A 25,814-nucleotide genomic window follows, 5' to 3' on the forward strand; every position below is an offset into this window, starting at 1 on the left:
CATTGTATAAAGGCATTTTATTTAAAATCAACATGTCCTATTTGTATAAATCAGTCACTCTTCATTTCCAAGTTCCATTGCTTGTGTTTGGGAGCAGAGTGTGTGGTATTTTTCTGGGCTTAAGGAGTAAACTGACATGGCATTCAGGAACTTATCCAGCGGACAGAGCCCAGCAGGGCAACCTCTCGGCACCTGCTCCTGCGGAAGAGACATAACTCAGCAGGTCGACTGAGGACACCATCTTTCTGCTGTTTTCAGATGAACCCAGAGGCCTGAGAGGCTCTGACCCAAGTTGTATGTGTGTGCAAACATGTAACAGCCAGGAAGGCCCTACTACCTGGTCATCTTCCATAATAAAAGCACTATGCCCTGTTTATAAAAGGCCTTTAAGAAATGTTCGTTGAATTGACTGTGTCTACCCAGTCAAGTTACGAGCTGGGAGAACTAACAGCCTCTGTCCTGGACATCAGCCCTGACGAGCAGTCAAGGCACCAAGGGTACTGACAGCACACATCACCTCCCAAAGACACCATCTTTAATTTTCAAAACAGGCCTCACAGTCAGGATGTTACATCTGGGCAGAGACAATCAGGAGAAGAGAAGGAGGGTGGCCCTGTTCCTAGAAGGAGTCTATGATGGAATTGGCATGAAACCCATGTTCCACCCTGCCACCATATGCCAAGTTCTGCCCTATGCCTGGGAAGCTCTGAGTCTCCCCTACAGGATTCAGAGAGCTGACTAGACCAACAGAGACTCCACTGGGCCTGAGGATGGAGACCTGGTGCCAAACCAGGTAGGTGGGGTTGGGGGAAGGGTGCCTAGCCACCCCAATCCCACCTCTGAGGTCTTACCTCCCCATGGTAATAGAGCTGCACAAACCACTCCTTAGATTCCTGGTGCTGATAGAGTTCCATGGTCAGCTCAACAGCAAATGGTGGCCATTTGTGGTCAAATATCCCCAGGGTGAGTAAGAGAGGCATGAGGGTCACATCATGAGCCGCATAGAGGTACAGCTTTCTGCAAGGAGGAAACAGTTCTCTACAATTCTTTGCTTCAGGACTCTGGAGGCCAGGACACTGCCTGCCTTCTTTGAGTAAGGAACAACACCTGCCTCAGAAACCAGGTGATACCTAGCAATCAATTGAGCCCAGTATAAAACTCCTTTGAAGGAGATGGTGGGGAGAACCTATTCCCACTCCTCATGTCTTCATGAGAAGGGTCCCCACTGGAGCAACTCTCCCGGCCTCTTCCTTCCCACCCCCTCACTTACTCCTTCCCTGGTGAGTTTCAATGTGTGGCTTAGGCCGAACCTTTCTTCTCTCTTTAGGTCCCGCCACCCTTTGGCAAATGCTCCTCCTGCTTTCAGCCACGTGACAAGTTTAGTAGGGCAAGCTCTGTTCCTTGTTGGGGAAACTTGCAGTTTTGGGGAATTAAGTTCGTTCAAAAGATTATTAATAAGCCTGTTTGGCCCTGAAAACATTCCCCAAATGGCTTCGATCAGTAATAAAGGTGTCATTTTCATCTACATCTGCCTGATACCAGTATCTATCTCTTAGGAAGGATCAAGTGTTTTATTTGTTGACTCTAAACCTAGACGACTAGCACTGGATCCTGTAGTATTCTACAGACACAAGGCATAGCAAGAACTGTGAAGAGACTGTGAAAGAGAGGGAAGGATGCTCATATGACTTGCTGTTACAAATCTTGGCCCCAAATTCCTGCATGTTCCTGTTTCAACTCACTGTCTGCTGTGCCTCCTCCTGTACTCATTGTAAGTTTCTAGCTATGTGCAATCTCTCTCTCTCAAGAAGGCAGCCTTACAACAGTGCTTCTCCAACGTTAGGGTGTATACAAATCACCTGGGGATCTTCTTAAAATGCAGATGCTGATTCAGGAGACCAGGCTGGGTCCTGAGAATCTAACAAGTTCTTGGGCGATGGTGAAGCTTTTTGTCTTCAGACCATATTTTGCTTAGCAAGTGCCTAGTCCTAGGACATATAACATTCCAAATCCATGATCCCAACCTGGGGTTCCAGTCCACAAAACTGGCAATGGAGGCTTATGAGCCACTTCCAACATTTTAAGATACCTAATGGATATCACACCTCTGTACACTCAATGAAAGTGTTCAAACTAGACAATATAGTAAGCAATTATCTTTGTTTTGGACTATTATAATATGAAATCAGTGTGGTATCATATTGGCTACACTATTTGAAACATGTTCAATTAGTTAAAAAAAATAGAAAAATTAATTTAGGATTCTTTTCGGCTAAATCATAGTAGGAGGGGAGCAGTGGGAAGAAAGGTAAAAAAGGTTGTGAACCTCTTTGGAATTCATGGTCTCTTAAAAATCCACCCTCAGTCACTGGTATACTGCTTCTTGTCCCCTTAAGATTTAGGTTCCCTCCCTGCAGCCAGAAGTCCCCACGGCCCTCAGCTGCACAAAGCAGAGTTGCTGTGCCAGGCACCTGATCTTGCCGGGTGGAGTGGCAGGGTCCACAGCTTTCAGCAGGTTGCTCTCCAGGATGTGGAGGAATGGGCCTACTGCCATCTGAAGACTTTCCCTGTGAAGAGTGAACAACATTTAAGCACCCAGAGGGCACTCAGCACTCAGGGGACATAGCTGGTGGTGCCCCCTAGGACCTCAGGAGCTCAATCAGGCAGAGCTGAGAGAAAGACAAGTAATGCACAAGGGATAGCGATGGGCAGGAAGGAGAGAAATGGCCCTGAGTGAAGTCTGAGGGTTCTCCGTGAACAAAGATTTCCAACAACAAAAGAACCAGGATATACAACTGAGATGGGAGGGGCTGGAGGAGCAGGAGAGGGGCAACCCACAGAAGTTATGAGGAACTAGGCCTTGAGAAATAAAAGAACAAAGCTGTGAAAGACAGAGGGTAATGAAATTCCAGAAGACCCTTAGAAAAATGATCAGAAGGAACAAGAACATCCTAAATTATCCTATGTGCCAGCCTTCCTTCTTTTGAAGTTTAGACCATAAGAACATTTCTTATGTATGTCTTATATATTTCACTTAACAAGAAGTTCAGCAGTAGTGTCCCCAGGGTTGGCTCTGTGGCTTCATCACTTTTATTCTCAGGCATGTCACCTCATGGTCACAAGGTGACTACTGCAACTCAGAGCATCCATTCACAGCAGTGAATAAAGCAGGAAGATAAGGGCTGGTGAGTGCAAAAAGGCTTTGTTTTTGTGACTCTCATTTTTATCAAAGAGAAAAAAAATACCTCTCCTAGAATTCCCAGAACCCAATCACTGATGGAAGGGAATAAGGTTGCCATGATTGGCTTAGACTGATCTTTATTCATGGTGATTGGGTAAATTGCAACCTTTATAAATCAAGGAATGTTGCAGCAATGAATGAAGAGTAGGCAACCAACATTGTATGCAACATATACTTTCTAGAAGAATGTGTACAGGCAGAGCCAAGTTGGACGGTCTTGTGAGGTTGTAACCATTTGTCCTTGAAGAAACAGCAGTTTTATAAAACCAGGGCTAATTCAAATAGATAGGACAGTGGATAAGGTCTTGTTTAAAATGATTTAAACCAGGAGAAAGGAAACTATGGCATGGGCCAAATCCAACCTGCCTGCTTTTGTAAGTAGAGTTTTATTTGAACACAGCCTTGCATATTTGTTTGCATGTTGTCTACGGTTGCTTCATGTTACAAGGGCAGAGATGAGTAGTTGCAACAGAAATTGTATGGCCCACACAGCCTAAAAGATTTATTAAATATGTGTGTTGATGGAAGGGAGGGCAGTGACAATTGAGATCTGGTAAGGCCACTTCATTAACAGAAAAAGGAACCCAGCAAGTCCAAGGAAGTGGCAGTAAGCTGCATGGCTTGGCTAGAGCCCTCTGGATGCCCGAGGCTAGTGCACAAGTAGACATGGAAGGAATGCAGTCAGAGGCTCTTATTTTTATGCAATCAACTGTGCAAATTCTTAAAAAAATGTTAGATGTCTTCCCTTTCCACTTGTCTTTCCCAGGGCTATTCCTCTACTTCCCATCTATTTCCTCTACCACATCACCTAGTCCAAGAGCAAGTTGAATGCTCTTAATCAGAAAAAGGTGTCTCCTCAAATTTGGTAAGAGAGAAACTTTCCACTCTGGTACTCAGGAAACAGGCCTGATAGAAACAGAACTCGAAGTCCTGGTAATACAGAGAAAACACAGAATTGGTAGTCAGAGGACCAGGGTCCAAGTCCTGGCTCTGCCACTTGCCAGCTGAGTCCAGACCAGGAAGCTATCTCCCAGCTACTGTTTCTTTACCTATAAAGCCAGGCATAATGCCACTGAACTCACAGTATGAATATGAAAATGATTTATAAATTATAAAGTGATGAATAAAGTAAGAATAGTTACTCTTCCTTCAGCTTCCCCTACCCAAATCCTTTAAACATTAAAGCAATAGGAAAAACTGAATGACTGACAGACAGAAGGGTGGTGTTTCCTCGTTGTGTATAACAGGGAATAGATTCACTAAGTCACCAGTCCCTGCTCCAGAATGTAAGGACCTAGGCCTGCTAGTAGGCTGAATGGGGTCATGTTAGCCTCCTTGCACACAGAGACACCAGCTGGCAGGTGTGAGTGGGCCTGATGAACTCCTCTTCCCACACACGTGGAGGTCTGACCAAGCGTGACGTTATGCCAGCAGCCAGGGGCTCCTCACCTGTCTTCCCTTTGCAGGATGTACAAGGCTGTGTCCACAGCTCTCTGTTCAATCATCTGTGCAAATTTCTTCAGCGTGGGGCAGCTTGGGAATCTATGTGCCTGAAAGGGCCATAGGTACAGTTTTAGAAAGAATTGCTTCTCACCTACTGATCCTGGCAGCTGATCAACTTCCATGGAGCCTGCAGGGGACTGTCTTCTCCTGGGGAACGCAACAGCCCAAGAAGCTATGTCCCTAAGGCTCTTCTGAAGCTATTACTAGAGATAGGAAAGCCAAGAAAAAATTTTTTTTCCCTTTCTGATGGCTCCCCATTCGCTCTAAAATGAAAAACATTTGAATTTTTTAAACTTAAAATACAAAAATAAAAAAAATATAAACTTAAAATACAAAGATTGTATTTTATTATTTATTTATTGCCTTTATTCAAAATACAAGGCAAAGAATTCATAAATTTCCATTTAGCCTTCCTTTTCCCCAAAATGACTTCTAAAAAGTATGCCATACAAATACTTTATATGAACTCTTGCCTTGTAACCTTAAACCTATGTTACACATAAGCACAAGGTACATTTCTGCCTTCAGGGCACACTGTCATTTTCACAAGAGAAGGAAGGAGAATCCAATACTGCCTTTGGGTGTCCAATTGGGTATCCAATTTCTGAATCTAGAGAAACATTTCCCATTGTGTAGTCTGCTTTATGCATTTATTACATAAAAAAAGATTCTGTGGCTAAATAAGTTTGAGGAAAACAGACTTAAAGATTAACCAGCTTTTGGCTGGGCACAGTGGTTCATGCCTGTAACCCCAGCACTCTGGGAGGCCCAGGTGGAAGGATTGCTTGAGGCCAGAAGTTCAAGATCAGCCTGGGCAACATAGCAAGACCCCATCTCAACAAAAAAATTAAACAATTAGCTGGATGTGGTGGAATGTGCCTATGGTCCCAGCTACTTGGGAGGCTAAAGCAAGAGGAGAACTTGAGCCTAGGAATTCGAGGTTACAGTTAGCTATGATCATGCCACTGCACTCCATTCCAGCCTAGATGACAGAGCAAGACCCAGTCTCCAAAAAAAAAAAAAGAAAAGGGATTAAGAAGCTTTCTTTTTTTTTCTTTTCCTTGAGACAGAGTCTTGCTCTGTCCCCCTGGCTAGAGTGCAGTGGCATCATCACAAGCTCACTGAAACCTCAAACTCCTGCGTTCACGAGATCCTCCTGTCTCAGCCTCCTGAGTAGCTGAGACTACAGGTGCCCGCCACCATGCATGGCTAATTTTTTTCTATTTTTAGTAGAGACGGCATCTTGCTGTTGCTCAGGCTGGTCTCAAACTCCTGAGCTCAAGCAATCCCCCTGCCTCAGCTTTCCAGAATGCTAGGATTACACGCGTGAGCCACCGCACCTGACCTCACCAGCTTTCTTTACTATAGGCTTCCAGATTTTTAAGATATGCTGATGTACATATAAACTCTCCAAAAAGTGATACAATAAATAGGGATTCCAAAATTTTTAGACCCTACCTATCCCTTCCTACCCATCATCCACCCTACCCCTGCCTACCCAAACATACACACTCACATATTGGGTATTCTGGGGAATCTGCTTCAGAAACTCTGATCTGGAGTTAAATGTGAGTGAAGATTCCTCCCAGTTTGCTCCCCACCCCTCAGTCCCCACAGCCATGCCATCTGGAGGTCCCAGCACAGTTGCCTCCAAACGAGGAGGGTCCCACCACTTCTCTCCACCCAGTTCTACCTCAGGAGCCAATTCATCCAGGTGTCTGTCCCAGGTTCCCCAACCCCAGAGCCTGGGGAAGACAGTACCCAACCTGCTCAGCAGCCATGTTGTCCAGGAGCATGAGGAAATCCACTTTGTTAGCATTGTCAATACCCATCTCCTCCTTCACCTTTTTCAAATCCTCTGAGACTCCTGGCTGCGAATAGGCAGTCTGCCTTCGGCCTCTGATAAAAAATAAAAAGTAATGCCTTATATTGTATGTTATTAACAGTTTATAAAGTGTGCTTCATTCAACATTTGGGATCTCATTTAATCCTCACAACAACCCACTGGAATTAGTTGGTATTATTCCAATTTTACAAATGAGTAAACTAAGGCTCTATGAGGTGAAATGACTTGTAAGTTAGCAAGTACCAGGGTTGGAATAAAAGGCTGGATTTTCTAAATCCCACTCTAGTTAATTTCTATTATATTAAAAATCATGCAAGCACGTCCCAGGTCTGTCTGAAAACAGCATTGTCTTTCTTTTATGGAATACATATTACACGGTCTTAGTGCAGCCCAGAAATACCTGAGAACTGAACACTGTCATCAGCCCAAACCAATCTATCCTATATGACAGCATGTTGGTAAGAGAAGGGAACTCTGTGTCTTCCTGTGTTTGTACACCTAGATTTGCAGGTCGATGACGGGCTCAATCATCTTTTATTTAACCTGTTGGTTTCCTCTTCTGCCCCACTTGAGAGCCCAGGGTTGTCAGGAGGATAATGCTTTGTAAACAGCAAAGGCCACTTGTGGCTGTATATGCCATCTGTCTAGCCCTGCGTGTGGCTTTCCTAGGCTTTCTGTACCTGCACTAAGAGCCTGCCACTGTGAGCAAGAGCTTCTTTACTTCCTGGACAGCTGGTGTCAGACCTGAGTGTAGTTCGATCCCTCCTATCCCTTATCCTCCAGTGGTTGAGTCTGGGCAGGCCCTCAGTACAGGCAGAGTCCTGCCAGCAAAGGTGATAAAAGGCTGTCCCCCACTGGTGAGCAAGAATCTAGGGACAGTTACCTGGTCCTCTGCCTCAGGCTCCAGCAGTTTTCATAGTTGGGGTACAAGACTTCCGAGCTTGCCTCATCAGTGTAGATGATGATGGATCCTGAAAGGAAGGTAGGAAGCACAGGCAGGAAGAGGCCTCAGTGTTTTCTTCCCAACATCTCCACCACTTCCTCTTCCCTTTGTCTACAGAGATGGAGCTGCTCCAACAGGCAGAGTATCCAAGTTACTCCTTAAGGACACTGAATGCCTCAACATGCCCTGGCCCTGCCAACAGGAGCTCTCCTATGGTCTGAGTAATGGAAAGAGCAAGTAGCAGCCTTGTTCTGTCTAGTACAAGCCCTCCTAACTGGGCCACAAATAGACTAGAGCAGGTTCAGACCTGGATCAGACTGGTACTTCCCTGATCCCTTCTAAAAAAGTCTCTGCCTCAAAGCACCACTAGCACTTGGGCATTCTAATAAAGAATGACTTTATCAGAACAAGGTTACTTTCTTGCTTCTCAAAGTCCAATTCTGCAGGCCAGTATGGTGATTTAGCACATGACAAACTGAGAATAAATTACCAGGAACCAAAGACTAGAGTACAATGTTTCTTATACACCTCACAGCAGCTCACTGCTGCTCAGAGCTCCTAAGGACCCTTATTCCCTCCTGTCAATGCCCAAAGAATGCCATGCTTTGCTCTGTGCCAAGTGCCTATGGCAAGGTTCTCTTTCCACACTACTCAGGCCTAATGGCAAAAGAAGCAGCTCTCATCAGCAGCAATTGGAATTCACTGAGGTCAATTCACAGAGTGATTAGGTGAATCTAAGTCCCAAAGAGCTATTTATTCCACCCAAAATTATTGAGTCAGAACCCTAGGACTTTAAAAGTAGTCTATGGTAACTTTACTAGAATATTGGAATTCAGACACACTTCATTGGTCTGGACAGAAGAAGGAAATCAGACTAAAAGTCAGAAGAGTTTAGTCCTCAATCCACAACTAACCAGCAGGGTCACCTTGGGAAGTCACTACCATTCTCTGGGACTCATCTGAAAATCAAAGGGTTGGGACAATACCAGTAATTTTTAATTGTTTCTAAAGCAGTGGAATCTCCCCCCTCACTATTATATAAAGTAAGAAAAGAAAAGAGGCTGATGGCTGCAAGGGGGGGTCCAAAGCATAGAACACTTGCATGTCCCATCCTCCTCCTTTCCTGTAGTTTCGGAGACCCCTGTGAAAAATCCTAGTGTTATGCAGGACATGTTGTGAAAAGAATAGATCAAATGATCACATGCCCTCTCCAGATACACTGTCCTCAGAGAAACAGTCAAGCATAAAAATGAAGAGTATGGATCTGGAAACCAGACTGCCAGAGTTCGAATCCCAGTTCCACCATTTACCAGCTCTGGGTCCCCAGGCAAATCATTTAGCCTCTCCATGTCTTAGTTCTCTTACCTATAAAAGGGAATAATGGTACCTACCTCACAGGGTTATTACAAGAATTAAACAAGTTAATATACGCAAAGTTCTTAGAACAATCAATGTTTGGTGGATTCAGTTGGCCCTCCATATCCTTGAATTACACATCCACGAATGCAACCAATCGTGGATCAAAAATATTCAAGAAAAAACAATAAAAATAACAATAAAAAAATTTTAAAAATACAGTATAACAGCTATTTACATAGCATTTACATTGTATTAGGTATTACTGTATAAGTAATCTAGAGATGATTTCAAGTATACGGGAGGATGTGTGTAGGTTATATGCAAATACTACACCATTTTATATGAGGGACTTGAGTATCCAAAGATTTTGGTATCCATAGAGGGAGGAGTCCTGGAACCAACCTCCCGAGGATACCAGAGATAACTGTACTAAGGCCTTTAAGTGTTGGAATAATAATAACTATTATCTGAACCTCTAATGTAACACTAACAACACTATAAACCTCTAATATTTCTATCTGGAGTCTGATACTGATGACTGAATATTAGAACTACAGTTTATGATAAATAAGGCACACTTAGGTAGAAACTCAAATATGTGTTGAATAAATGACTGACCAAATGGGGAAGAACAACAATCTCCAGTTTCCCGCATAGCCTGATTCACTGTCGCTTTACCCGGAAGCCTCTAGAGTTCTCTAGGATTTTACTCCTAAAACAGTATCCCAAAGTTGCACCACTTCCATTAATGGTAGCATCTTCTGGGTTCTTTGGTCTGTTCAAGTCCCTTAATGCTGGGAAAGGCATGGAAGTAGCCATGACAGAAGTCAAATTGGAGTCCCAATACCTCTGGGTCCAGCGCAAGGAGCTGTGACCCAGACAGCCACACCTGAGACTACTGATGATACCATTTCCTTCCCTGCTGGAAACCCAGGGCATCCTCAGTCTAGGATCTGCCTGTGGATAAGGCTGCCACCAAGAAACTTCTTTCCTTCTCAGTCACTCTTTTGGTGTTTCTAAGAAGAGGACATTTGCCTTTTAGAAGTTGAGCAAGTGAGAGCTTTCAGAAGATCAGGCATTGTGGATTACTCCTGAATTCAAGGGCTCCCAAGAAGTAAGGGGAGCCTGTCTTGTTTGTTTTATGTTACCTAGACATATATACTGTTTGTGTGCCGCAGCCAACTTCAGCCAGAATTAGTAGCAGTACCCAACCCCTCTGGGGGCAAGACTAGCCTCGTCTTTCCTGAAGGTTCTATTATCTTACATATTTCTTAAAGGTTTGACAGAAATTTTGTTTCTATTTGAGATACTGCCAAAGAAGCTAAACAAAATAACAAGAACCTTTGCCTTATGGCACCATTTTAGTGAGGGCATGGTGATCTGAAATTCAGACCAATGATTAAATGTAAATTTGAATCAATTACAAATGACAAAATACACCTTCACTGATGACCAAAGGCCCTCAATATATGGGATCCACAAGGGAGAACAATTAACGCAGTCCTTGGGAGTGAAAAAGTTGGGAACTACTGACTGCAATCATTCACTGGCTGGATATACCAAAACCCCAACTCAATAGACTTTCTCAACGAGGGAAGGCTGGACAGAATACTGTTAATACCATCTGGGTCACGCTGCAGATTGTCACCAAGATCAAAACAGTAGCAGCAGTCTCAGGTCCCACCTAAGTGTCCCTCCTGCCCTCTTTCCTTGTCAGCAGTGTCTCACCTAAGCAAAAAGCCCCGTCCGTGTATTGTTCACAAGACCTGGTTAGGACTGCCGTGTGCAGTTTGGGTAGAAGCTCGAGAGGAGAAGGCAGGAGCAGAGGCCTATCACAGTAGCTGATGCATTGCTGCTAATGTCGAAGGCAGGCTGATAAGGACAGAACTTAAGGCCAGACAGGAAAGGACCCATCAGAATAGGTGCACCATGAAGTCACAGGTACAGGAGAAAAGAGACCAAGTGAACAGGCACTAAAAGAGGGAAAGGAGCTTTGGAAGTGAGAAGAGCGAGTGCCTGGGACAGGGGCTGACTTCTAGACCCCAAACACAAACCTTCTTTCTGACGCTGGAAAAGCCCTGCCAGCAAACAACGCGTAGACTCCAGATTCCGATATATGTTAGTGGAACGAACACTGAAAAAAAATTAAAAGGTAGGGATATTCATAAAAGGAACATTTAGTTATATATACTCCACCTTATTCCATAGAGAAACTGGGAGTCTTTCAAAACTGCATAAGAGGAGCTGTGGGGCTAGGAAGAATTTTACCTCCCTGGGGGATGGCTGCCCCTAAGAGACTCGAAGGCCAATGTATATGACCTCCACTGACCACCTGTACACAGCATCCTGTGACATAAGGGTAACTGCATCAGGACAAGTTGTCCCCCAAACTACCTTGGGTAAGAGTGGGAATCATGGAGGAAGTTAGGACAGGTTTCCTTATGCTCGAGACCTTAAATTGTATGCAACATCCCTTTTTCAAGTGACTCACAAGACCTCCTGTGGGTTGAATGTTGGTGAGAGAAAGGGGATGTTCTCGACATAGTTCTTCCTCAGTCTCTCTCCCAGTGCAAACATCTGCTGCATGCCCACCTTGGTCAGCTGCCCAGCAAACATGCCCCCCTAGAGTGGGGAAGAAAGAGAGAGAAGACTGAAAACACCTAACAGCCTGCTGAATGCAGCCCTAAGAATATCATGGAAGCTTTGCAATGAGCTCCCCAGAGCAAGGAGGCATTGCTCACCTTCAGGGTGGTCCCACGGTATTGAGAGTCGAAAGGAGAATGTGGTCTCGGGCCACCAGTGAGATTGGTGACTGTGTAATCAAACTGAGTTTGGGGTGGGACTTCTAATAGCTGGGGATTCCACTCTACCTGTTGTGACCATAAAAAACAACACATGGTTAAAAAAACATTCTTGAAGCTTACAGCATTAACATTCAGCAGCACTCGGAACACATGGCTGGAATCACTCTGACATGAGGCCTATAACCTTCCCATGGGAAGAAAGGAAAGGAACTTTAGCTCCAATTAAAGGAAGAAAAGATGATGAGTTATTATTGCAGGTGTCCTTAGCCCAAGTCCTATTATTGCTACACAAGCAATCACTGTTAAGGGGCTGCTCTGGCACTAAGCCCACCATGGAGTAAAGGGGAGAAGTGGCCGGAATGGCTGGCACACAAATTCATTCATTCATTGGTGCAAGAATGAAATATGATCTCAGTGACCATATTTGTAATATCAATCCGCAGGTTTCTATGCCCTGTTCCCCCCTTAAAGATTCTACTTAATGCCCCTTGTAACTACCACATATTTCCCCTCCTTTCACACAATTTTGAAAACAAACAGCTGCCATCTAAGAAGACTGCTTCTTCATCATCTTCCTTTATTCCTTGCAATCTGGCTCTTTCCCCAATTGTACTGTAATGGTTTTCAAAACATCAAAGTGGCCACAGGTTTTAGAGCTCCACCTGCCCTCTCTCTTGATGCTACCACAGTTCTTCTAGGCTCCAAAACTCAAACGCCTGGCTCCCTGCTGCTCCACCATCCCCACACCAAGCCCTGTTGATCACTGGCTAGAAAAAAACTTATCCCAATGGCCCTCCCATTATCTTACTGTCAAAGTATAAACCTTATCACTGCAGGCAAAAACCTGCGATAGACTCCTCCCTTCCACCCCAACAATCCATATATACATAACCCCCTACTTAATATTTTTGGAAAAATTATTTTTCATTACATTAAAATGTATTTTATTTTATTTTTAATTAAAAATAGTAATTTTATATACCTATGAGGTACAATGTGATATTCTGATATATGTTTACATTGTGGAATGATTAATGTAAACTAATTAACAAATCCATCACCTCACATACTTATTTTTATGTGGCGAAAATATTTAAAATCTAGTTTTTTAGTAATATAGGCATACATCATTTTATCACACTGCAGATATTGCATTTTTTACAAATTGAAGGTTTGTGGCAACCCTGCATCAAGCAAGTCTATCAGTGCCATTTTCCAAAAGCATGTGCTCACTCCTTGTCCCTGTGTCACATTTTGGTAATTCTCACAATATTTCAAACTTTTTTGTTATTATTACATCTCTTACGGTGATCTGTGATCAGCGATCTTTGCTGTTACTATTGTAATTGTTTTGGGGCACCACGAATCGCGCCCATATAAGACAGTAAACTTAATAAATACTCTATGTGTTCTGACTGCTCCCCCATCAGCCATTCCCTCCTTGTTCTCCCTCTCCTCAGGTCTCCCTACTCCCTGAGACACACAATATTGAAATTAAGCCAATTAATAATTTTGCAATGGCCTCTAAGCATTCAAGTAAAAGGAAGAGTTGCACATTTCCCACTTTAAATCAAAAGCTACAAATGATAAAGCTTAGTTGAGGAAGGTGTGTTGAAAGCCGAGATAGGCTGAATGCTAGGCTTTTTGTGCCAAAGAGTTAGCCAAGTTGTGAAGGCAACGGAGAAGTTTTTGAAGGAAATTAAAAGGGCTACTCCGCTTGGGATGGAAGCTCTTACTGACTGGTAGTTCCTTGAGAAAAGGGAGCTCTTAGTCACAAGCCTCCCTGGCTAAAATAAAGAGATCCATCCATCTGAGCTCCGGAAGAGAGAGAATGGGGCCTACGGGCTGCTGCAAGGTTCAAGCCGTGCCACTAGGCTGTGGAACCAGGCTGAGAGTTCTGCGGGCGGCGTGGACCCGGGTGTGTGGCGGCCTCTCTGAACCAGCTTCAGATGTGGCCTGTACCATATGCAGGAACGAGAACTAAGGAAATGGAAAAATAAGGGAGCGGGAGTGGAAATGACTGAGCCAAAAGCAACAGTCCTGGACCTGGGATTGGATGCCTGACTCCTGGGGTCCGCTCAGCCTCCGGCCCCCTCAGGACTTGCACATTACAGCATCACTGCGATCCCTTCCAGATGATAAGTCCTAAGTTTTTTGGAAGTAGAAACATGGATTTTATTTCTTTGCATTCCCTATCATATTGGGACAGTTTCTCCAGGGCTGGGAAGTAGGTGCTCGATTATGTTTGTTGTTAAACTGGTAAGTACTGCATATTTTTTGTAAGATTGGTGAAAGCAATGAGAGCTGAGGCATCTCTCAGAGTCACTATCTGCAAAACACCTTCTCATGTTTTACTGTTCTCACTCCCAGAAACTCTTATTCGAGCTAGACTTTTGGAAGTAAGGTGTGCATTAATTTACCAAAAGTCAAAAAAATAAAAAATAAAAGTGCTACTCCAGGGAAAACAACAAATAAGAAAGCGAATCAGCCTTATTGCTAATGCAGTGAAAGTTTTAGTGGTCTGAATAGAAGATCAAACCAGCCACAACATTCCCTTAAGCCAAGCTTAATCCAGAGTAAGACCCTAACTCTCTCCAAGTCTGTAAAGTCTGACAGAGGTGAGAAAGCTGCAGAAGAAAAGTTGGAAGCCAGCAGAGGCGTTCATGAAATTTAAGGAAAGAGGTCATCTCTATAACATAAAAGTACAACATGAAGCAGCAAGTACGATGTAGAAGTTGTAGCAGATTATCCAAAGAGCTAGACCATTGATGAAGGTGGTTACCCTAAAACAACAGATTTTCAATTTAGATGCAACAGCCTATACTGGAAGAAGATGCCATCTGGGACTTTCAAAGCTAGAGAAGAAGAATCAATGCTTGACTTCAAAGCTTCAAAGGACAGGTTGACTCTCTCGTCAGGGGCTAATATAGCTGGTGACTTTAATTTGATACAAATGCTCATTTACCATTCTAAAATCCTAGGGCCATTAAGAATGTACTGTACCTGTGCTCTATAAATGTAACAACAAAGCCTCGATGACAGCACATCTGTTTACAGCATGGTTTACTATTTTAAGCCCAATGTTGAGACCTGCTGCTCAAAAAACATAAAAAAGATTCCTTTCAAAATGTTACTGCTCATTGACAATGCTCCTAGTCATCTGAGAGCTCTGCTGGAGATGTACAAGGAGATTTATGTTGTTTTCAGGCCCAGTAACACAACATCCATTCCGCAGCCCATGGATTAAGGAGTCATTTTGACTTTCAAGTCTTATTATTTAAGAAATATATTTTGTAAGGCCATAGCTGCCATAGATAGTGATTCCTCTGATGTATCTGGGGAAAGTAAAATGAAAACATTCTGGAAAGGATTCACCATTCTAGACGCCATTAAGAACATTTGTGATTCATAGGAGGAGGTCAAAGTATCAACCTTTACAGGCGTTTAGAAGAAGTCAATTCCAAATTTCATGGATGACTTTGAGGAGCTCAAGACTTCAGTGGAGGAAGTAAGTGCAGATGTGGTGGAAATAGCATGAGAACTAAAATTAGAACTAGAGCCTGAAGATGTGGGCTGAATTGCTACAACCTCATGATAAAACTTGAATGGATAAAGAGTTGCTTCTTATGAATGAGCAAGGAAAGTGGTTTCTTGAGATGGAATCTGCTCCTGGTAATGCTGCTGTGAACATTGTTAAATGACAACAAAAGATTTAGAATATTACATAAACTTAGTTGATAAAGCAGTGGCAGGATTTGAGAGGATTGACTCCAATTTTGAAAGAAGTTCTACTGTGGGCAAAATGCTATTAAACAGCCTCACATGCTAAAGAGATATCTTTCATGAAAGGAAGAGTCAATTGATGCAGCAAACTTCACTGCTATCTTACTAAGAAATTCCCACAACTACCCCAGCCTTCAGCAGCCACCACACTACCCTGACCAGTCAGCAGCCATCAACATCAAGGCAAGACCCTCCACCAGCAAAAAGATTATGACTTGCTGAAGGCTAAGATGATCACTAGCATTTTTAGCAATAGTGCATTTTTAACTATGGTATATACATTGTTCTTTTAGACATAATGGTGTTGTACACTTAATAGACTACAATGTAGTGTAAACATAACTTTTATACCTTCTGGGAAACCAAAAATTTGTGTGACTTACTTTATTGCAATATTCACTTTATTGCAGTGGTCTAGAACCAAACCAATAATATCTCCTAGGTATGCCTGTATGTGTGGACTTAAAAAGTCAAACTCATAGAAATAGAGAGTAGAATGGTGGTTATTAAAGGGTGGCAGGGAAAGGTGGGTGGGGAAAAAAGAGATGTTGATCAAAGGGTACAAAATTTCAGCTAGGAGAAATAAGCTTTAGCGATCTATTGCACAGAATGGTAAGTACAATAAATAAGAATGCATTGTGTATTTCAAAATCACTTAATTAATCTTGCTGAGCCATTTTTATCATATCAATAGCTTTTTCCTAATGTCTCAGAAGTAGGCATCTGGCCTTCAGGGACTTATACATCTCGGTCTAGCTCCTGTCCTCAGCTGTACTGCTTTTCTTATTCCCTGCAACCCAGTCCCTGCCCACTGCTTCCTCTGCATCTTCTTTCAGCTTGCTTCCCTTGCCTGTAGGGATTACTGTTCCTATGTGCCCATTCACTTGCTCTTCAATATTCAAGTCTTACTTCCCCACCAGTGACCACTCCAGCTTTCAGTGGTTTTTCTTAATCTGAATTCCTACAGCACAAAATCAAAAGAACATTATTTAACTCAATTTTTTTACTTCTTTGTTTTGTTTTAAAACTGGCATATGAAAACTTACTTTGTCATGTATCATTGTATTTATCTTTGCCCCTCCCAGAACTATCCCAGGAGAGTGTCACTGGGAGTTTCAGATTCTCTTTGCACAGAGGAGGCCCTCCATTCTTCCAAAAGGCATTGGCTCAGTCCCACCTGCACCCAGTCTCCAACACCTGAGCCTCCCCGTTAACTGGTGCTGCCCTAGCTGACATCAGAAGGCTGGGTGTTCGCAGAGAGACCTTCTTCCCTCTTTCGCAGTTAATCATTGCTCCCTCTTTCCGATCCTCTAATTCCCCTGGATAAAGCCCTTCAAGAGGGCTGGACTGCATGCTGGACCCACCTCCTCTCAAGCATCCCCTCACTTCTTCCCTGCCCTACACACTTACTCTCTAGCCACACAACTTTGTTTCCTAGCATCATTCTCATATATCTTGGCCATTGAACATCGTGTTTCTTCTGCTTGGAATTTTCTTTTCCCTTCATCTTAAATTCTTATGGAATGAACAAGAATGAAAGACTCTTGTTCATTCCATAAGACTCAACTTAAAGGTTCCCAGAAGACTTGACCATGGCCCTGTGCTTTCACAGCAGCCTTGGTGGCTCTCTTTGGTATCCTTTACCAAAGTGTATTAGGAGAGCTCCTTTACTGGTCTGTCCTATTGAGCAGACTTAGCTTCTTAAGAACAGAGACTGGGTCATCTATGGACCTCTGTATTCTGGATGCCCAGCTAAGGGCCTAGTACACAGGTGGTACAATTAATAGCTCCAACAATTTGTCATATCCTGTGGAAGATACCAAACTTCAGATAACTTGACCCTGCCTTTCATGGGTTTTCAGGTTAGCAGAGAAAGCAAGCTATGGCTGTAAATGAGAGCAATACCATAACAGAAACTGAAATGTATAGCAAGAAACTATATGAAGGCCATAGTAGTTCAAAGGCAAGACAGACCTTTTCTGGCTGGGGGATTCAGGAAGTTTCATGGAAGGAACAGCATTTGAAATAGTATTTAGATGAGCAAAGATCTGGACTTGTGAGTAAGTGGTAGGTAGGAAGAGAGGGTGGCATTCAGAATTCCTAGAATAGCTAGAAAGCTTGAGCAAAGCAGAGATGGTGAAGAGTGTGTATAGCAAAAGTGGTTTGGTTTGCTTCAACCTGGGAATGGTTTGCAAACTTTTTAATTAGTAAATGCTAAGTAAAGTTTAACTTTAGATTTGTATATATAAAGGCAAAAACTGGAATTTCTCTAGTTGAAGTAGGAGTGGGAACCCAGAGCCACTCAGCATCCCCCTAGTCCACAGGGTCCACAGAGTAGTTTGAAAGCTGGCAGTGTACATCATAATTGGATTGAGAAGACTAGATGAAGAAAAGGCAATTTTAAGATGTCAGCAATGGTCTACATGAAAGCCTAAGGCCTCATCTATGTGAGTAGAAACAGAAGAGGTAGATGTAAGACATTTAAATTAGACTTGGCAAGTATAAGGGCGGCCTTGCAAAAATAACAGGAAAATACCTAATCTCACAATTTTCCCAGTAGCCATTAAAGATCAATCCTGTGAGTTCTTTCACTAACAGGTACCCTGCAGGAGTTCTGTTTTGCACAACTTATGAAAGGAGCTAACAGACAGAAAAGAGATATAAATCTCTCTTTCAAAACTTTTTTTGAGAATCTGCTTGTACAGAGTTCCTGAGTAAACAGCAGAAGAACAAGCTACAGTCTCAACCATATCTCGAGGACAGAGTCACATTTGTGATAATCCCTTCTCTAAGGAAAGGCAGGAAGCCAACTCTTGGATTTTGACATCATTGCAGTTTTTGTTATCTACCTGCTTCCGCTTTTGTTATCAACTGACAGCTGTCACTATTTTTTTTTCTTCTCTTCATCCCCCTTAAAATCAGCGAGCTACTTGGCCTCATTGCTGGCATCGCCCTTTTCTTTGGGATGCCACACCTTCTCCCTGCTCTCTTTCTTCCGGCTCTATTGCCCTTTTCTCTTTCATTCTCTCTCTCCACCTCACCACAAGAAGATAAGATAAACTTTTTTTTCCACTTTTATATATTTGCATATGAAATCTTTCTCTACCCATGCAGTAAGCACCTACTAGGCTTTCTACCCTAACAGCAAGTGAGTATATAAAAGCTTTATTTGGGGGTTTTGCCGGTAGGTAAACAAGGAATAAAGAAAAAAAAATTACTTTGATTTTGAGCCTGTGTGCTTAAGGTAACAAGGGTAATGAAAGTATTCCTTGAGTAAAACTAAGACCAAGACAGAAGAACAGGTGGAAAGTTGAGTTCAGGTTTGGACATTTTAAGTTTGAGATACCGCCTTTGTGTTCCCAGTGCTCCCAGCATATTCCTATAACTGAAATCTGTTTTGTTTCCCTCCTTCATATTGTAAACTCCTTTAAAGCTGAGACTGAATTATCCATCCTTGTAAGTCCAATGTTTGGCACATGAAGGAAAAATACAAGTTCCCCGCTTTTAATGTTTAACAGAATTCGAGCATGTTTCTTTTGAATTTAGAGGTATAAATCAAAATAAAAAAGCTGAAAGAAGTATAAAGCACAAAAGGTGTTCTTAAGTAGCTCCTTTTGTGTAGATGGTCATAAGTCTTAAGATCAATTTGAACTGTTTTAAGCCGTCTTAGTTGCCTTTGTACCCTTTAGTTAATTGTAATACTAAAGTCCCTGCCTAATGGAAAGGACTGTGCATGCTTAACCTATATTGCATGTAAATATATACAATGATGCAGAGAGAAAGCTCTGTGTCACCTTCCAAAAAGAAATTTAACTCCACAAACAGGCAGACAGTGAGGATCTTAGTCTCCAAAGAACTCTTGCCTCCCCTGCATGCCTGAAGGATTCCTATTGACTAAGAATGAGAGCTCTATGTAAGTAACCTCTAATAAACTCACTTAACTTATCAAGCTGGATTGGTTTGGGTCATTTCTTTGGGTAGAAAGAGAGGATGGCATTCAGAATTCGAAGAATAGCTAGAAAGCTTGAGCAAAGCAGAGGTGGTGAAGAGTGTGTATAGCAAAAGTGGTTTGGTTTGTTTCAACCTGGGAATGGTTTGCATTCCGCACCATCTCAGTTTGGAGGGCTGTTTTTCTACACCATCTTGGGATTTTCCTGAAACAGCACAGGGCCTGACACACAGATCCATAGGGCCATTCAGCCTCATGAGGAAATCTTCTCCTGTTAGGCACAGTCACCAGCAGAGGACCTTTGGTGTTTCCCAGGAGACAACTCTTGAAGTCCAGGTCATGTCAAGTCTAGAGCACACGTTTTCAGATTTCCAAGAATGGATGATACATCAGTTTCATATATGGTGTTCATCCCACATACACACTCTCATTCTTGTTCCTGCTCTTCAGCTTCTGAGTCAGTGGCAAAGACTAACTTGATAATGCTACTTACTTTGTTTATACTCCATCTTTAAGTAGTAACAAAGTAGATGATAACAAAACCTAAAATATACTAAGACAACCAATTCAAAGTAGGCAAGAAAGACAAAAGCAAACAAACGTAGGGACAAAAAAATGGATGCAGTAATAAGACTACCAAAAAATGCACACCATTTACTTACAGCTGGGCCATAGATTTGGCACTAAGCTTTCTGACTTTTATATAAAAAGAGAAACTTGATCAGCTATACAAGTTTAAAGACAAAAGCAAGCCAACTGTTCAGGAGAAGCATACCATTTCTAACACTAACAGATAAATTCCTCCCAAGGGTCCTCATAAAGAGGATAGAGTAATATAATGAGCATCTTTTCAGTAGTCACACCAATGAGTTCTGTGGGATTGTTTCTCCTAGTTCTCTCAACATACAATGATAGCATCTTACCAAAGCACATTTCAGGCAATTCTATACTGGGATCAATATGCTACATTCCAGTAAAAGAAAAAAATCTACATAAAAGTAAACAAAAAACCTTCCAGGTGTAGATTTTAGAATAAAGCAATAGTTTTAAACCTTGGGGCATCACTAGGAAATTTTTCAAAAGTTACTGATACCCAAGCCCTATCCTGGGCTAATCACATCTGGATCTTTCTTGTGTGGGGCCTTCACTTTCTCAATGCTATCCAATTCCAGATTATTCCAAAGCTTCACCAGAGAAGTTTTTACAATGTCTGGATGCCCTGGGCCAATTAAATCAGAATCTCTCAGAGCGAGGCCCAGGCACCAGTATTTTTTAAAGCTTCCTAGTTGAGTTCAATGTTCCACCAAGGTTAAGAACCATTGATCCAGAAGAATGGATGGACTGACTGGCACATCCTTCATGCAATGTTTCCTGAATACCACTTCTCTCAGCTGAGCTTTGGATAGGCATTAAGCAACAATGATAGTGGTATTATGCTTCACAGATTGTCTATATTATTAAATAAATAAAGATCCAAATGCCTTAATCAACAGTGAAGCTGGAGCAGGTTGAACTTTATTTTACAAAAACCAAAGAACCTGCCCAGATGGGGACCATCTATCTTGCCACTGTCTGGGGAGGAGCTGAGGGAACACTGAAAGCAAGGCCAAATCTCTTCTTTTCAAAGTGCACTTGGATCTACTCTAATGATCAGAAAAAATGGCCAATCAAGTTCCATAATTCTATTTCCAAAGCACAGATACCATCTTTTAGCAAGACAGGTTAAACCAACGGCCATTCAAGCCATAAGAAAACAATAATACATCTAGTTTTAAACAATGCTACTTTCTGAAGATTCATGAGATAACTGAAAGAAATGACTTGTCACATATGTTTATCTATAAACAAGTCAGAAATCAGGAAACATGTACCAAAGGCAATTTTAATTTTAGAAGTGTTGCCAGGCAGTAGCTTCTGGCTACAATTAATAGCAGAACCAGGAAGATTAGAAAATCTCAATAACAACCTCTATCAAATTGGATCTTGAAAAGAAAACCTGAGAAAGAATATCCAGAAACAAGTTGTTTAGGAGGCTGATGACATTTGCTCATAGCCTAATTTGAAAGAGAGTTGGTCCCACCCCTGGCTTTTATGCACAAGACATTATACTAGATAACCCAAGATGTTTAAAGCATCTGCCTAAAGTCTGGAGAATATGAGCAGTCAGGAGAGGTAATGTGCCTTCTCTAATTGCAAAGACAGGCCATGGACTCAATATTTTGTGGCCACACAGATGAATGAACCTGGTATTCTAAGCTCCAATAGTCCCTTCTACCATAAAGGCAAAAGATACCCATCACACATCCTCTGGCTCAGGAGATGGCCCTAAAAGAATATTTTTCCAGAGCCTTCAGGGAATATATATACTGTACATACCAGGTCTAGGCCTACACATTCAAAGTTTTTTTCTCTACTACCACTGATAACTTTGTCTTTAACAGGAATATATGTATATTCCTATATATTACTTCCCAGCCCTTCTGTAATAAGAATAGAGAAGAATGGGGGAGGGGGTGTACATAAGAGATGGGCTATGTGTGTACAAAATCATAAGGAAAATTTAACGATCTAATGTAAAAAGGGACTGAAAAAAGATTAAAGCATCAAAAGATAAAAATTCTAGTATTAGAGAGAAAGTAGTATAGCTATAGAAAGGCTAACTAGAAACCTGGTAATAGAATTAAGCGCCTGCCAAACATATTTAGTTGCATAGGAAGTGCTTTAGATGTTTGATTTCATGTGTGGCCAGCCTTTAAAAATGGGTTTTCAGTTGTACAATGTGAAGATACACCCCTGAGGGTTTCTGGAAAGCAACTGTGATCATGAAGAGTACATCCAATATCAGGTTTGGACAACCTGTTCCACCTACTGCAGCATCAACCTAGAAGACTAACTATGCAAAAGCACTCCACAGGTAAATGTGACACCAGGGGCCTGGGGATTTCCGGTTTTCTATTCCTCTTCATTAGGCCTTGCTGATATGAAACGTCACATCCAGGAAGGGCAATCATTTGAAAAAACTTATTATTTATTGCTTTAGTAATAATTATCCTAACCAAACCAGACAGATTTTAAGACATAACCACAGACTAGCCAATTTTTAATTTTTTTCCTAACTCAAATCTCTTCCACTATAGGTTTAGAAACCTGAAATGGAAAAGGAGAACCCCAAGATATAGCATATGTTACCAAAAAACCTTCAAGAGATCTCAAATGGTCTCCCGCAAACCCTGAGAAAAAGCTGTTGTAAAATTTGTTTCCAAAGGCATTGACCTTCTGTGATCCCAGTTAAGGTGGTTCTTGTCACAAAGGTCCCCGCAACTCCAACAAACAACCTTCACAATGGTCACATAAAAGGGCACTGCACCCTTGTACTCAAGTTCACCCGGCACTTGTTAGAAATGCTAACTCTCGGCCAGGCTCGATGGCTCACACCTGTAATCCTAGCATTCTGAGAGGCTGAGGCGGGAGGATCGTTTGAGCTCAGGAGTTCGAGACCAGCCTGAGCAAGAGTGAGACCCCTGTTTCTACCAAAAATAGAAAAAAATTAGCTGGACAACTAAAAATATATAGAGAAAAAAAATTAGCCGAGCATGGTGGCGCACGCCTAGTCCCAGCAACTTGGGAAGCTGAGGCAGGAGGATTGCTTGAGCCCAGGAGTTTGAGGTTGCTGTGCGCTAGGCTGACGCCACGGCACTCTAGCTCGGGCAATAGAGTGAGACTTTGTCTCAAACAAACAAACAAACAAACAAAAAGAAACGCTGACTCTCTGGCCCTACCCCACACCTGCTGAATCAGAATCTGAATTTTAAAGATTCCCAGGCATCTTAAGAAGCACTACTGGCCTGACCCATCGGGCCTAATCTGGAAGTTCCGGGGCCGTTCTACACTCGGAAGGTGCGGACGGCTGGGGGCGCCAAGCCAGCCCCTTTGCTCAAGCTCCTACTTGAGCTACTAGCTACTGCTGTTTTCCGTGTCCGCGCGGGTAAAACTCCGAAGGTGTGTGTTCCGGAGACGTGCCTGGCCTGGAACACGGTCCTCGCCCCACCAGCCCCGGCCCGGCCGACCCCTCACCTGCTCCTCTTGCGGGAGCGGCTTGAGAGGACTCCGCGCCCCGTGCCGAAACACGACCTGCACCATTTTCAGCTCCAGCAGGCTGCGCTCCACGAAATGCTGGCCGCCGGCCCCCCGCAGCTCGGCCAGGGCCACCCGTCTCTGGTGGAGGCAGTACGCCAGCGAGGTCAGGACGCCCACCGGGGCCCACACGCGCACACTGAAGACACGGGTGATCATGGTGGTAGCCCCTCGGTTGCCCTCTGGGTTGCGGCTGCAGGAGGCGAACACGAGCCCTTGGCAGGCGCGGTGTCAGCGGCCGCCCTCAAGTTCGCGGGAACTGTCGGGCGCGTCCATCCAGCGCCCTAACAAGCGGGGACAACTGCGACTCCCGGCCCTGAGGGAAACCCCGAGTGGGAACGTGAGACAAGAAGCGGAGGTGGGAGCAGCGAATGCCCGCTGGAAGTTTTAACCCGGGTCAGGGTTGGTCCTGCTGCTGACTGGGCTGGGGGGGAACTCAGCTCCCTTTCTTTCGCTCTCTGGGAAACCTTAAACTTGCATTTCAAGTTTGGCCTCCAGCACTCTTGAAGGGACAGCAACCAGAGTTGCTCGGCGGCAGCGACTCCACTGACACAGACGACTCGATTCCACTTTTCTATAAAGCAAGCTCCCACCCACTTCCTTACCCACCCTGGGACCTGTCCCAAGTGGACCCGCGCAGAGGAGCACGGGAAGACGAGTCCTTCGGTGACGCCTAGTCCGTAGGCTCAGAGTTGTGAGAACTACAACTCCCACAAGACTGTGCGCACCGGGGCGCCCGGGGGAGCTGGCCCCGCCCCTGGCCCCGCCCCGGCCCCCGCCGCGTGCCTCGCGTCAGGTCACGCCAGTGTCCGGCTTGCCGGAGCCGCTGCTGGGTTGAGGTGAATTTGTGTGGCCAGAGAGTTTGCTAGGCAGGGCTAGAACTGGGTGGCGGTGGGGAGTAGTTCGAGTCTAGTTTTGAGTGTAGAAGACTTCCTTTATGTCCTGGAAGCGTGGTTGCTGGATTAAGAGCCCAGACGCCTACTGAGCGATTACCCTTGCGAAGAAGCACGGCACTAGGTACTTTATATTTAGTCTTCATTTACTATCCACCTTTTATGTTTACAAAAACTCTCAGGCATAAATCGTCGCAATCATGTAGAACTTTAAGCTTACTGTTGTGTTTACTTACATCCAGAATATTTCTTGTGGAAAAATCCAGGCCTTGCCTGCGGGTGTCCCAATAATAAAGAACCTTAGTTAACCCAGAAAAATGCCAGCCTTATCACCTGGCCTGGTTGCTATTCAATATACAGCTTTTCCAAGCTTGTGTTCCCAGATCTTTGCAACAGGACTCAGATTAGAACCGTAGATGTCTATCTCAAGGTAAAGGCCAATTTCAGAGGCGAGGCATTTGTTAGGAAAGTCTAACCATTCCTTTAATCATTGTAGATTCTATCCTTGAATCAAACTGGGCCAGATGTAGAGACATACCAATGGAGCGTGGCTCCTGACTTAAGTCTAAATTCTGTTCACCAAGCTCTGCGGTCCCCAACCCCCAGGCATGTAGGTCCGCTGCCCTCCCCACACCCGTACCCTGTCCGTGGAAAGGGGGGGCGCCCTCCCCCCTTGCCCCCCTACACAGCAGGAGGTGAGCTGCAGCAAGCCAAGTTTTATCTGTATTTACAGCTGCTCCCCATTGCTGCCATCACCGCCTGAGTTCTGCCTCCCCTGACCCCCCCACCCCCTCACCTCCCTTCCATGTCAGTGGAAAAACTGTCTTCTGTGAAACCCCTCAAAAAGGTTAGGGACTGCTATCAAGCTGGAAGATTCTGATTGTTCCCTGGTCGGGGAGGGTCATTTTGGAACACTGCACATTTGTCACACTTTTCTCCCTGGCCCAGCCCATGAACTCAATTTTTGGAGTCTTATTGTGTGTATTGATGTAATTAAAAACTGAATACTGTTTGCTATAGGCTCAGTTGCCCCTCCTCCCCTCTTTCACATTTTGAAGCCCTAACACCCAATTCGACTGTATTTGGAGATAGGGTTTTTAGGGGGTAGTTAAGGTTCAATGAGGTGGTAAGTGTCCTAATCCTGTAGGATTGGTGGCTTTATAAAAAGAGGAAGAGAGAGCTCTCCCTCCACACCCATGCACTGAGGAAAGGGCATGTGAACACAAAGCAAGAAGGCGACATCTGCAAGCCAGGAAGAGAGGCTTCACCAGAACCTGACCATGTTGGCACCCTGATCTCAGACTCCCAGTTTCCATACTGTGGGAAAATAAATTTCTGTTGTGTATGACACCCAGTCTG

General features: G+C 43.6%; 1 protein-coding gene across 1 annotated transcript; it reads right to left on the bottom strand.

The window, feature by feature from the left end:
* Nucleotides 1-24,165, bottom strand: ACP6 (acid phosphatase 6, lysophosphatidic). Its single transcript, XM_045544845.1, has 10 exons — nucleotides 23,503-24,165; nucleotides 11,634-11,762; nucleotides 11,384-11,514; nucleotides 10,947-11,026; nucleotides 7,474-7,561; nucleotides 6,511-6,643; nucleotides 4,691-4,791; nucleotides 2,472-2,567; nucleotides 852-1,017; nucleotides 1-198 (listed from the first exon to the last, which is right to left on the bottom strand). The coding sequence occupies exons 1-10, from the start codon at nucleotides 23,719-23,721 to the stop codon at nucleotides 55-57; spliced, it is 1,287 nt and encodes a 428-aa protein (XP_045400801.1). The 5' UTR covers nucleotides 23,722-24,165; the 3' UTR covers nucleotides 1-54.
* Between the last annotated feature and the right edge of the window lie 1,649 nt (nucleotides 24,166-25,814).

The sequence above is a fragment of the Lemur catta genome, chromosome 3, assembly GCF_020740605.2.
Source record: "Lemur catta isolate mLemCat1 chromosome 3, mLemCat1.pri, whole genome shotgun sequence".
Taxonomy (NCBI): domain Eukaryota; kingdom Metazoa; phylum Chordata; class Mammalia; order Primates; family Lemuridae; genus Lemur; species Lemur catta.

What these genes read in the sequence shown, in the direction of transcription:
- ACP6 (XM_045544845.1), bottom strand. Translation starts at nt 23,721, where the DNA reads ATGATCACCCGTGTCTTCAGTGTGCGCGTGTGGGCCCCGGTGGGCGTC. An exon ending in ACCGTGGGACCACCCTGAAG is followed by an intron (nt 11,515 to 11,633) that starts GTGAGCAATGCC and finishes TCCCCACTCTAG; the next exon opens with GGGGGCATGTTTGCTGGGCA. An exon ending in ATCCTGCAAAGGGAAGACAG is followed by an intron (nt 2,568 to 4,690) that starts GTGAGGAGCCCC and finishes CACTCTTCACAG; the next exon opens with GGAAAGTCTTCAGATGGCAG.